Raw genomic sequence first — 14135 nt, 5'->3', positions numbered from 1 at the left:
CAAAGGAGGAATGGCAGAAATCTACTGGGAACCATCAGTAAAATCTTTAGCTGAAAGATGCTCTGGTGAAACATAATTGGAGAGTGAGGCTGATGGTGCACATCACCAAGAAGACTAAGGGCCAACGTCTGTGGCAGATGGAGGCTCTGCAACTAGAAGCACTTACAGACATCCTTGAGCTCAAGGTTACCCATGGATCTCTGGTGGCATTTGGAGCCTGTGACTTCTCCTGGCTTCTCCCAACAGTCCATTCATTCATTTCTTAGCCAAACAAAGGGGTCCCACAAAGATTCTCAGTAAAGAGTGGTGTGGGGTTTTTGTTTTTTCATGTTTATTTATTTGTAATTTTTTTTTAATGTTTATTTTATTTTTTGGAGAGAGAGAGAGAGACTGTGGGGGAAGAGGGGAGGGGCAGAGACAGAGAGAGGGAGACAGAATCTGAAGCAGGTTCCAGGCTCAGAGCTGTCAGCACAGAGCCCAATGCGGGGCTGGAACTCGGAAACGGTGAGATCGTGACCTAAGCCGAAGTCCGATGCCTAACCAACTGAGGCATCCAGGCGCCCCAATGTTTATTTATTTATTTTAGAGAGAGAGAGTGTGTGAGCAGAGGAGGGGAAGTGAGAGAGGGAGAGAGAGAATCCCCACACTGTCAGCGTAGAGCCCGATGCAGAGCTCAAACTCACAAACTGTTATAGCATGACCTGAGCCGAAATCAAGAGTTGGACACTCAACTGACTGAGCCATCCAGGTGCCCCAAGGGTGGTATGCTTTTATAAAGATTAAAGCAAACCGACATTTTAAAGGAGGCATGTTTACTTAAAACCCAGTGATGAAGATAATGCTTAAAATAGATTTCTAGAAAAGACAGCAAAAAATAAATTACTCTTATGCTTACTGGATGAATAATCTCTCAGAAAAGTTCTAAATAGAAAAGTAAAGCCTTTATTAAAATATACAAAATACACAAAAACTAAAAAGGACCTTGTTACAGATCTAAATATAAAAAATCAGTACTTTCATAAGCAAGTTTTAGATAAAATCAATAAAGTCACTGAAGTTCTCAAACATATTCAACCTTCAAAAATTTCAATCCCTCCCCATTATTACTGAAGCTTCTCCCCCCCAAGTTTGTTTATTTTGAGAGCGCACGCATATGCGTGCACATTGAGTGGGGAAGGGGCAGAGAGAGAATCCCAAGCAAGCAGGCTCTGCACTGTCAGTGTGGAGCCCGATGTGGGGTATGAACCCACAAACTGTGAGATCACAACCTGAGCCAAAACCAAGTCAGATGATTAACTGAGCCACCCAGCTGCCCCCGCTCCCCATTACTTCTAACAAGCATGCAAAAGACAAAATGAAGAGCCTTAGAAACACATAAGGCGCCATCTATAATCTTTCCAGTCCGATGGTGCTTCTGGGGTAGTGTATTCCCCAAAACAAAACCCCTTTACATACATCTTTTACCATAAAAAACTTAAATCTTTAGTCACAAATGTGCTTTCTCAACTACTTGGCCAGTAGTCCAAGTATCCACATTGAAAAAGCCTACCACCATGAAAAAGTGTGTACAATCAAATGTGACTCCTATGTTACCGACACTCTTGTTCTCCCTCCCTCTTCACGACTCTAGCACCTCAAAACCATACCAGAGCACCTGGATTTCATGACTAGAAAGGCAAAAACACCCCAGAAAGCATCAACGGTAGGAAAATAGGCAAAGTGTTACATTTTAAAATTCAGAGATTAAGGTAGGAAGAGAAAGGCTGACCTTCATGGATCTGATCAACACATCTCAAGGCTAGGCTGACACAGGCAGTCAAACCAGAAGTTGGTCAAGATGCTTAAGCAACCTTCTTCACGTCCATTAGATTCATTGCTCAAATCTAGACCAGCTTCCTAAATGTAAAAGTTATGAACATAGAAAAGAAACTCTGCTGGCCTTAGAATATTACTAATCTGAGTAAACCGAGTCAAGATATTAATTTTGCTTTGGCTTTAACTGAACATGTAACATATAAGACATTATCAAGCAATGGAATACCAGGAGAAAAAAAAAAATGGCCCAGAAACATACTAACCGCTGCTGTAAAAATATACACATTAGGGCGGCGCCTAGGTGGCTCAGTTGGTTAAGCGTCCGCTCTCGGTTTCAACTCAGGTCATGATCTCAAGTTTCATGGGATCAAGCCCCGCATCAGGCTCTGCGCTGACAGTGTGGAATCTGCTTGGGATTTTCTCTCTCCTCTCTCTGCCCCTCCCCAGCTCTCTTTCCCTCAAAAACAAACAAACAAAAAACAAAAACAAAAAAACAAAAACAAACAAAACAAAAAAAACCCCCACAAAAAACTATACACACATTAGGAAGACTAGAGGTTACAGAAATTAAGAGTGATTGGCCTATCTCTATATCCCAGCACATCCTACATAAGTGTATTGGCAGCTGGGCACCAAAATCTCTGTGTATAACTAAATCAAGAAACAAGGTACTCACCACTGTCAGAGGAGTCTTCTTTTTTAGAACGCATCTTTCTTTTTCTTCCACGTTTACTCTTCTTTGTTTCCCCTCCATTTTCCCCTTCTACGCCATCTGGACCAGCACAATTATCAGCATGTCTTGCCATGGTATTCTAACAAAAGAAATAAAACCTTCATTCATATTACTAAAAAAGTTGATATCAGAATTAGACGTTCTCTTATTTTAGCTTAATAAATAAAAATTTGGGGTAACCATATTAAGTCCAAATGTTCTAGTATGTGTTAATAAGCACATTCTGAACATATTCTCCTCATTCAGGGGAAATGGCCTCCCTCTGGAGGGGGGAGAGAGAGGGGGGAAAGGAAGGGAGCGAGAGGGAGACAAAGAAAAGTCCATCAGAAGAGGAGGCTGCATCCTCTGAACAGGGGCTCAGCAGCCTGCAGACAAGAGGAACATGGGAGATCAGACCAGCTCCCTGTCCTGTGCAGAATGGCTCTAAGGGAAGATCCAGGACAGATCTATTCACAGATACTGAGTTCCCCTTCAGCAGAAGGGTTCACACATGCACAGAGATCCTCGAGGTGGGGATGAGTGGCCCTTTCCAAATGATAAGGCATCTCTGTGCTTATAACCTCAGTGGAAACTCAAGAACATGGTATTAAGAACCACAACAAGGGAAATAAAGTTCTGACTCTTACCCGGCGTGTAAATGTTTTCCCACACTTAGAACAGACAAAGGCTGCAGGGACAAAGTTGGGGTCATGATAACGTTTGAAGTGCATGTCAAGGAGTTGCTTCTGGCGGAAGGTCTTGTCGCAGTGGCTGCAGGCATAAGGCTTCTCCCCGGTGTGGGTGCGCTTGTGCATGATCATGTGCCTCTCCTGAAAGAAGGTGGGGGGGGGGGAGGCCTCAGAGCCTGTCACAGGGCTGCTACACTAGCCACAACCTACATGCATGTGGTTGACAGGCCTTTCTCTCTGAAGGATCTAGGCTCAAAACTACCTGTCCAGGGGATAAAAGTTGTCTCTACTGGGGTATAAAACTGCTTCCATCAATTCTAGTATAGATATGCTCCCCTCTCCTGGGCTGCTTGTCTTGATCTCCCCCAACCAATAGGCCCCAGGAACAGATTCTTCTCTTTTCTCAAGTCCTGGACTTAATTCCCTCAGTTCTGAGAAAGCAGCCAGTATTTGGCCTGAGGGGGAGGTAAGCTGTGACCGAATAAAACATCAGCTGGGGACTGAGATGATAAAATTGATGAGTGAAACCTGTGGTGACATTCCTCATACATCAGTCTGAAAATAACATCCTTAAAAACAGCCACCATACAAGGAATATAAAAACCTCTGATAACACCTGACAGGGAATCAACTGCTTTCTAACTATGAAGGTCTCTACCTGTCTGCAAGCGTAATCACACTGATCACACTTAAAGCGCTTCTCGTTCTTGTGTGACTTCTGATGCTGGATGAGGGCATAGCGCTCATGAAACACAGCATCGCAGTACCGACATTTCTTGCCTTGCTCAATATAAGAATGCTGCTTTCGCAAGTGGACACCTGAAAACAAAACACAAAGCCCAGTCTAACTTGTGAAACCACAAACAACATTTTTTCTCCTTCTTTAAAATAATTACTCTGGCTGCTGTACTGAAAATGAATTAAAAGGAGAAGAGAGACAGGTGAGAGAAGATGGTGGCCTGGAAGGAGCAGGGAGAACTGATGAGAGACTCAGGAAGTGAAATCAACAGGATTTAGTGACCAAATACAGAGCAAGGAAGAAGGTAGGTGTCAGAGATGATCTCCAGGTTCCTGGCTTCGAAAATCAAGTAGGTGGTATAACCATTTGCTGAGACAAGGAACAGTGGAAAAGGGCTGAAGCCCTTTGTTTATTTTGGGGAAAGGGGGTTGGGGGGACTTTCAGACCTTCAGTTCTAGATATGTCAAATTTGAGATGCCAATGATATCCAAGTAAGGATAGGTATGGCAAGGGCTAGATAAGCCTAGCTCAAAGGAAAGATTTAGAGTATGAACTGGAGTTGTTAGGATTTGAGTCAGACCATGGGAGCTGATGAAATCACTAAGGCAAAAAGAATGAAAAAGAAGAGTTAGGGTCTTGCTTTAAGAAATCTATTAGGTAAAAAAAAAAAAAAAATCTAATAGGTAAGGGGTGCCTGGGTGGCTCAGTTGGTTGAGCATCTGACTTTGGCTCAGGTCATGATCTCATGGTTCGTGGGTTCAAGCCCCACGTTGGGCTCTCTGCTGTCAGCACAGAGCCTCGTTTGGATCTTCTGTCTCCCTCTCTCTGCCCCTCCTCTGCTGGTTCTCTCTCTCAAAATAAATAAATAAACTTAAAAAAAAAAATCTAATAGGTAATGCTAGTGGGAGGAAAAGAGGTTAAAACAAGGGAAGGCTGAGAAGGAATAGAGAAGACAGATAACAAGCTATAGTGCCATTGAAGCCAAGGAAGAAAGTGTTTTAAGGAGGATGGCACAGTCCACTATGAAGAACACTCTTAAGAGATCAAGAGACATGGGAAGTAGAATGCTCCCTGCATTCAGCAATGCGGTGTTCTTACTGATCTTAGGAAGAGTCACTTTACACAATAGGGTATAAGTCAGATGGGACAGAAATTAAGAGCTGAGGAAGGGAATACTGTGAGGGACAGAATTCTTTATGAGGGCTGGCAGAGAAAGAGACAAGAGTCAAACCTAAACACCCAAGTAACATAAAAAAATAAAATAAATGAACCAAAGATGACTCCTAGAGATCTACTGTACAGCGTAATTCCCATAGTTAAATTTTTTTAAAGACTGTATTTTTAAGTAATCTCTACACCTAACGTGGGGCTCGAACTTAACAACCCTGAGATTAAGTTGCATACTCTATTGACTGAGCCAGCCAGGTGCCCTGAATTCCCAGTATATAATACTGCTATTACATATTAAACATTTTCTAAGAAGGAAAAAAAATTTTCTAAGAAGGTAGATCTTATTTAAGTGTTCTTATCACAAAAATTAAATTAAAAAAAGGAAGTTTCCGTGTACAAAAATTTCCAAATTTGGTTAAAAAAATTTTTTTTAATGTTTATTTTTGAGACAGAGAGAGAGAGAGAGAGAGAGAGAGAGAGAGAGACACAGAGCGTGAGTGGGGGAGGGTCAGAGAGAGAGGGAAACACAGAATCTGAAACAGGCTCCAGGCTCTGTGAGCTGTCAGCACAGAGCCTGATGTGGGGCTTGAACCCACAAACCAGTGAGATCATGACCTGAGCCAAAGTCGGTCACTTAACCGACTGAGCGACCCAGTCACCCCCAAATTATGGTTTTTTTTAATTATTTTTTTAATGTTTGTTTATTTCTGAGACAGAGACAGAGCATGAGTGGGGGAGGGGCAGAGAGAGAGGGAGACACAGAATCAGAAGCAGGCTCCAGGCTCTGAGCTATCAGCACAGAGCCCGACTCGGGGCTCGAACTCACAAACTGTGAGATCATGACCTGAGCCGAAGTCGGTCACTCAACCAACTGAACCACCCAGGCGCCCCACCCCCAAATTATGTTCTAACAGGAAAAACTAGAGACTATAAAAAAAAAGTCAAACCTAGCGGGGGAAAACCTGTTCTTTTCCTTATTCAATGTTTATTTATTTATTTTGAGTGAGAGAGGATGTGAGCAGGGGAGGGGGCAAAGGAGAGGGAGAGAGAATCCCAAGCGGGCTTCAAAACGTGGGGCTCAATCCCATGACCACTGAGATCATGACTTGAGCCAAAATCAAGAGTCAGTAACTTAACCAACTGAACCACCCAGGCACCCTAAGACTTTTTCTTTTCTTTTCTTTTAATCTTCAAAAAAAAAATTTTTTTTAATTTACTTATTTTGAGAGAGGGAGAGAGCGAGAATCCCAAGCAGGCTCCAGTCAGTGCAGAGCCCAACACAGGGCTTGAACTCATAAACCGTGAGATCATGACCTGAGTCGAAACCAAGAGTTGGATACCCAACCGAATGAGCCACCCAGGCGCCCCCAATACTTTTTCTTTTTTTTTTTTAAGACAGGAGAAATGTAAGCGTGTTTAGAGTTGAGGGGAAAGACAGGAAAGAAAGTGTGAAGATGAGGGTAAGGAGGTGGTACAGGATGGTATAAAAGCTGCAAAGAAAACAAGACAGTAGGATCAAGACTAAGGCAAAAGGACAGGCCACCAACAAGAGGAGTGATGCCAACTCTCTTGCAGCAAATGAGGAACGAGAAGATGAACGCACATTTGCTTACAGATTTGATAACAGGAATTTGGGAGTTTTGATCCTTACTTTTTCAGGGCTTGAACCCATGAACTGTGAGATCCTGACCTGAGCCAAAATCAAGAGTCGGATGCTTAACTGACTGAGCCACCTAGGTGCCCTACAAAGTGATAAATTTTAATTATGGCATATTAGTGTGAAATCAGGCCTGCTTTGAAGAGGGAACACAAACTTCTTTGGGACTGGTTTTGGGAAATAACTATTATTTGACAGCTCCTAGGCAATTATGTAGGGCCTAAGGGGTATCATGCAAATATAAAACATCCAAGATATTTATTTATATCATAAAAGAGAATAATTTTAAAAAATTGAATAATCTAGGGGTGCCTGGGTAGCTCAGTCAGTGGAACGTCTGACTTTGGCTCAGATCATGATCTCACAGTTCCTGGGTTTGACCCCTACGTTGGGCTCTGTGCTGACAGCTCAGAGCCTGAAGCCTACTTCAGATTCTCTGTCTCCCTCTCTCTCTGCCCCTCCCCAACTCATGCTGTCTCTCTCTCAAAAATAAACATTAAAATGTTTTTTGAATAATCCAGACAGTGGCCTAGTAGCTCACACACATTGCCATGAGATATTATTAATTTAGATTTTGGTTTCTGTACCGTAAGAATAGAAAAACTCACTCATTTATCAGAGGACAGTGCCTCTTAAATCTTTCCAATAAAGTCCTCTTAACAGCAGAGTAGGACGAACACATGACACATGGGTCTTATGTGGAGCCCAAAGTCCTCTGCTTCAAACCTGTGGTTTCATCTTAAAAATGAATGTTAGATGTTAAAAAAATTAAAAATCTTACAACTTGAAAAAATGTGCGCTAGTCTGCATTTTGCTTAATATGGTCATGTTAATACAAAAATGATTTAAGACACCAGCTAAATTATAGAACTTTACATAAAATCTTTGAATAAAACCAATATTGCAGAAAGATAGGGCATGTTTATGCTATTGCTCAGTATGCTCCTGATATGACCCAAGTACTTCTATGTTCCTCAGTGGAACTAGAGGCTCTTAAGAGCACTCAAGAGCAGCTTGCCATTATAAGCTGTGTAGTGTAGCAGCTCTGGTCAAGATACCTGTTGGAGCATCAAATGTATCACCTATAATACTAAAATACATATGCCTTGGTAACTTCATATGGTTGTTGTGAAGATTAAATGAGTTAAAAAGTAAAACAAAGCTGGGGCACCTGGGTGGCTCAGTCAGTTAAGCGTCCGACTTTGGCTCAGGTCGTGATCTCACAGTTCCTGGGTTAGAGCCCTGTGTTAGGCTCTATGCTAACAGTTGAGAGCCTGGAGCCTGCCTTGGACTCTGTGTCTCCCTCTGTCTCTGCCCCTCCCCCACTCACACTTGGTCTCTCTCTCTCAAAAAGAAAAGTTAAAGTAAAAGATATTTTGTAAAGTATAGCATTTTACCTAAATATAAAAACATTTAGAAGAATAATATTCAAGGAGCAATACATCTACCATCAGTGCAGAGCTCAATGCGGGGCTCGAACTCCCAAACCATGAGATCACAACCTGAGCCGAAGTCAGATGCTTAACTAACTGAGCCATGCAGGAGCCCCAGCAATGACTTTTATTAAGTGGCAGGCCATTCATATACACAAAGCTTATATGAATCAGAAAAGGAAGTTATTTATGATCTTCCTATTTTCACACATCCTCAAAAATATTTTTCATTTACTTACCCAAATCACTTTTTCGGGCTATGACAGTGTCACAGTGGGGACAGTGAAATTTGGCCACATTTTCTGTGTGCTTCTGTAAAATGTGCATCTTCATGGTACCACTTTGGGTAAACCGAGCATGACAAATATAACATTCATAAGGTTTTTCCCCTTAAAAGGAAATACAGAATGAACAAATTAGACGAAATGAATATTACCATTTAATTGGAGGGTAATTCAGGAGGCAGTAAAGCTAAGCTACAGAGAATCTCTGGGTACTACCCAGAGGGCTCAGGCCCACTGCATGGCTTGCGCCTGTCTTGAGAGATGGAAAAGTCCTAAACTGCTGCCGCCACCCCTGCTCTGCCAGCCCTACCAGAGTCATTCACATGAGAAAGAGAGCAGTTCCTATGACAAGGCTTGCCTTTGGGGGGCAGGAGATGGATGACAGGAGGACCTACAAGTTCTTTTCTTTTTCTTTCTTTACTTTCTAAATTATCTCTACACCCGATGTGGGGCTTGAACTCACAACCCCCGAGATCAAGAATCATGTGCTCTATCACCTGAGCCAGCCAGGCGCCCCTACAAGATTTTCTTTTTTAGAAAAAGATAGTACAGGGAAAACTGAATGAGCTAATTAGGGATTCGACCCAGACGACTTCTAATAGTGAAACTTTCCATTCTCCAATGTATATTCAGAGCAATGAATTCAGAAGATATTCCTGAAAAGCATCTGTTAATTCTATTACTTTCATGCTAGCTTCCATTCAGGTAAACAATAGGGGCATGAGGTGGTTCACAGGGTCCCATGGAATCCACTGAAAAGCAGCTCATTAACACAACAAGGGAAGATGTCCTACCTGAATGGGTTCTCATGTGCCTCTTCAGCTTGTATGTGTCCCTGCTGGCATAACTGCACAAGCTGCATTGGAATGGACGCTCTCCAGTATGAGAGCGAATGTGACGTTTTAATTTGCTGACCTGAAACATGAGAGCAATCAAACTTCTTACTTCTGTTAACATTGATTGTAATGTGAGTGCTGTGGGTTAGGCACAAAAGCTTAGCTTTTGGGCACTGAAGTTCACAATACTGAAAAAGTCTAAAATATAATATTTCTTCCTCATTACTTGTAACCTTTGTCTCTCAAATCCTTATCATAGTCCAAAGGAAGAGGGTAAACAAATGGATGGGGCACAGATGAGTCAAGATTGGTTATTATTTAACTATTTAAGCTGGGGGATAGATTCATGGGGGGTGTATTATCCTATTTTATCTATTTCTATATATGTTTCCACTTTTGAAATTTTCCTTAATAGTTTAAATAATCTATGCTTATTTACAGATAATTTCCTTCCAGATACAGAGGTATCAGATTTTTTTTGTCTTGTATCTGGCCATCCAAATGGACTCTGTTTTAAGTTTTTCAGCTAATACTCTTGGATGTTCTATGTAAGCAAATATGTCTGCCACAAATACCATTTTTTGTTTTTCCATTTATAATTCATTTCTTATTTAGCTAGGATTTCCAATACAATTTTGATACAGTAATGGTAAGAAGAAATGTCTTGTCCCAAATTTTAATGGGAATACTCCCAATGTTTCAGAGTTAACTAGGATGGATTGACTATAGGTTTCTGGTATACACTCCTTATAGTAAAGCTATTTTCTTCTACTCTTAACTTGCTAGGACTTTAAATGGTAATAAATAATGAATTTTAGTTTTTCAGCCATCTATAGAAATGATCATATGGTTTTCTTTAACCTCTCAATATAGCACAATCCAGTAATTTCTTCATGTTCAACTATCCTGGCATTTTAGATATAGTCTATCTCATAAACACTTATTTTTATAATATATTACTAAATTTGGTTAATAATTTTACTTAGTAATTTAATTTTTCTGTGAGAAAAAGATACCCTTTTGTTTTTGGTAGCATTCTTACTCAGTTTTGGTAACAGTATAACCTCAAATAGTAAAGGAGATAAAATTTTCTATTTTTAAATACTCTAGGTACAGTTATTTATTTCTTTGATGTTTGGTAGAACGTATCTGTAATAACATGTGGAACTAGTGCTTTTTTTAAAAAATGGGTAAATCTTTCACACTCATGACAGTTTTTTTGTTTTTGGTGCCGGGGAAAGGGAGTGGGAGTGTTAATAATCTGGTAAGATTTTCTATCTCATCTTAAGTCAGTTTGGTTAGTTTTTATCCTTATACTAGAATCAAGGTCTTAAGACAGGAACCAACAAGGAGCTGAACACTTACTTCTACACTGGCGTAATCGCACATGGAACACTTAAATGGCTTCTCATGGGTGTGTTTATAACGACGATGCCGCACCAATTCTCCACTAGTCACAAAGGCCATGTCACAGTCTGGGCACTTGTGAGGACGAGTACCTAGGGAAAGTAATTTATAAAAGGAAGACAAGATCAAGGGCACAATTAATGACAGTTCAACATGTGACACAAAACTGCATGATGTTGAACTCTGGTCATCTCAACAATCTTGTACCAGCCTGAGAGTAGCTCCAAAAGCTATGGGAGGGCCTGGTCGACTTTCTAACAGTAACCCCAGAATACTGGAAACATGTGCCAAACATTTAGTTTCTCTTAATTACCCATGTGAGTGATGCTTTTGTATACAAAATCTTTTTTATCCCTAGTTTATAAATTCTGATCACTATGGATCAAAAGTTAATAAAAACACAAGTCTGCTTCAACTCTTGGTGTAAAAAAAAAAAAAAAAAATACAGAACATCTTTTAAACTTCAATGCTGTGGGGAGCCAGGGTGGCTCGGTCAGTTGAGTGTCTGACTTTGGCTCAGGTCATGATCTCACGGTTAGTGAGTTTGAGCCCCGCGTCATGCTCTGTGCTGACAGCTTGGATTCTGTGTCTCCATCTCTCTCTGTCCCACCCCCTCTTGTGCTCAGTCCCTCAAAAATAAACATTAGAAAATTAAATAAATAAACTTCAATGTTCTGTCAAGTACAGGCCACAGAATTAATACTTACTTGACCCAAGCAAGATTCCTTTGCACATCCAATCTTACTCTATTGTGACTATACACAGGGCCAAAGGGCTATGCATATTGATACTTTTTTCTTAAAAAACAAAAAACCTCACATATGTAATAGCTTGTTTTCTATATAAATTTGTTTTGACAAGTCTAGAAATTTATCAAAGGCTTTAAAAAGTAGTATTGCCTTTTATGTGATTTAAATAGATCATTTATTTATTTTTTAGAAGGCTCTATGTCCAACATGGGGCTTGAACTCACAACCCAAGACCAAGAGTAACATGCTCTACTGACTGAGCCAGCCTGACACCCCTGAACAGATCACTTTCCAACATCCAATGTCTAATACTATGTGATCTGAATGTCAATTCATAGAATATTTAAACATTTTTACAAATAAATACATCTTTTTTTTTCCTTTTACTGAAGGAAACTTACATTTCTTAATTTTTTAATGTTTATTTTTGAGAGAGAGAGAGAGAGAGAGAGAGAGAAGGCATGTGTGCACATGAGCCGGGGGGGGGGGGGGTGGGGGTGGGGGAAGAATCCCAAGCAGGCTCCATGCTGTCAGCACAGAGCCTGACGTGGGACTTGACCTCATGAACTGTGAGATCATGATCTGAGCTGAAGTCAAGTTAGATGCTTAACTGACTGAGCCACCGAGGTGCCCCTTACTTTTTTTTTTTTTTAAGGAAGACTCTTACTGTTTTTAATATGTTCTCACATAGTAGACCCATAACATAACTGATTGATTACTTTAATGGATCTTTTCTAGTCACTTTATATTCTAAATATAGCATTGGAAATATGCCCAGGTAATAATGACAATAAAGAGATAAGCTGACAGCAGAAAACAGTGCTGTTTTCATAAACCACTACTCAAAAACTAGGAACCATTTGTAATTATGCACTGCAGGTAAGGGGTGACAACAAGGTAACACCAAACACCAAAACCAAAGGAAGACTTCCCCTGAGAATGGTATTAAGAAGAATTACAATGCAAAGAATAGGACTACCCACCTGCAGAAATGATTCTGAGATTGAGAGAACCCACAAGAGGAAGTGTGATTAAAGTATGACAGTAATGAAAAATTCCAAGAAATTCCAATGAATGTTCACGTGCTCAGTTTGCTTCTTTAGTACCACTAAGGATGCAGGAGTGAAGGATAGAGTTCTCTCTATGAAAAATATAGTCTGGCAGCACAGATAGGTAAGTAAAACAACAATTAATGAGAGAAGGAAAGCAGGATCCATTTCTCTTAGGACAAAGTGAACTGAAAACCAAGAATTTCTAATGTTTACCTAGTACTATTTAGGGGACAGAAAGAGGCCTGCTACTGGTAGACACAGCATGGCAATTAGGGAAAAAGTAGACACTGCTGTGCAACAGAGATTTTCATTGAGTTGCACCACCTGGCTGCTTATGTCCCTATGCTCAGGGTCCATGCTCACCAAGTCACCTGTCAATTGCTACATCATCTCAATATAGGTAAGAGTGTCCCCTAGAAAGCAATACAACTGCATCCAGAAAATGAAAAGGTGTATTCCTCACTGTAAACTGATTTTCTGATATGCATCTGACCGCTGAGGATTTGATTAGTATGAATTAGTGCTGCTAAATTAGCTCTGAGCACCAGACAGACCACACTCTTATTTTCAAAGCTGAGGACTAGACCATGACACACACAGTCTACATCAAGCATTCCCATTTTAGGAGGTCCTATTATGAGGCCATATACTTTTATCTAGTCATATGCGCTTTCGTAGTGTCTTCAAACTACTAAATACATCATATCATCAAGTGTCTGAGTAGAAAGCAGGGACAGTGAAAAGTGACCAGGTCATATTAGCAAAACATATACTAATGCACAGCATACTGCTTACAGGGCAAACTCAACTTGATCATGCTCAACAAACAACCAGTACATCAATCAAAAACAAGAGCCATATTAGGTGGAGAATCTGGAGAGGAAATCTACTCTGCATGAAGAACCGTGTGAGAGAAGTTTCTATTAGCACTTGCAGCCAAATGCCAAAATGGAAAGAGCAAAAAGCCCAGAAAAGACCCTAAAGAGAGCTCCAGCACACTGTTCCTCCAACTTTAATGATTCCTGGAACCTAACCATAGCCAACACAAAGCTAATATTAGAATATTAAAGTATATACGGAGCACAAATGAAGAAACGTTTGGATTGCTAGAATAATGCCTTTAACTTTCCATTCTGCAATTCTGAATTACTTACCTTTGTTGGCGAAACAACCAGAAACCATGGTTTTTACCAAGGTAGGATTTTGTTGCTATTTCTAATGTTTGTCCTTATAGTGCCTGGCAATTGTTGCCTGGGAATTTTCAGGGTCATTCTTTGTCACTGATGTTAAAACCTTAGCAATGCAATGGTGAGGTTCTTCAGGAAATTCTACAGATTAACTACCATTGATCAGCTTTTCTGGATCACTATCCTTATATAATTTGGATTATTTTCCACTAAATTTTCTTTACATTTGCCTATAAATTCATCTGCTTATAATAAATCAGGATTACAAAACAGCATAAGAAATGGGGCGCCTGCGTGGCTCAGTCGGTTGAGTGTCCAACTTCGGCTCAGGTCATCATCTCATGGCTCATGAGTTCAAGCCCTGCGTCGGGCTCTCCGCTGACAGCTCAGAGCCTAGAGCCTGCT

The 14135-nt window shown here is 40.6% G+C and overlaps 1 protein-coding gene and 1 non-coding gene across 5 annotated transcripts in view; one reads left to right on the top strand and one right to left on the bottom strand.

Moving 5' to 3' along the window:
• The window catches only part of CTCF (CCCTC-binding factor), a 47903-nt gene that overhangs the window by 4507 nt on the left and 29261 nt on the right, over window positions 1-14135 (bottom strand). For all 4 annotated transcript variants that reach the window (XM_047078577.1, XM_047078576.1, XM_047078579.1 and 1 more), the window contains 6 exons: window positions 10701-10834; window positions 9294-9414; window positions 8455-8604; window positions 3875-4035; window positions 3175-3357; window positions 2492-2627 (listed from right to left, as the gene is read on the bottom strand). In XM_047078577.1, the coding sequence (XP_046934533.1) occupies window positions 2492-2627; window positions 3175-3357; window positions 3875-4035; window positions 8455-8604; window positions 9294-9414; window positions 10701-10834 (885 nt within the window). The remainder of the gene's footprint in view (window positions 1-2491; window positions 2628-3174; window positions 3358-3874; window positions 4036-8454; window positions 8605-9293; window positions 9415-10700; window positions 10835-14135) is intronic.
• Window positions 4648-4732, top strand: TRNAQ-UUG (transfer RNA glutamine (anticodon UUG)). The gene has a single exon. It is a non-coding gene; the product is annotated as a tRNA-Gln (tRNA).

Source organism: Lynx rufus, unplaced genomic scaffold, assembly GCF_022079265.1.
Source record: "Lynx rufus isolate CCGP_SWC_20201006 ecotype Redwood Valley unplaced genomic scaffold, mLynRuf1.p SCAF_16, whole genome shotgun sequence".
Classification (NCBI taxonomy): Eukaryota; Metazoa; Chordata; class Mammalia; order Carnivora; family Felidae; genus Lynx; species Lynx rufus.
The sequence above is the reverse complement of the archived record's forward strand: the minus strand, read 5'-3'. Positions and strand labels throughout refer to the sequence as shown.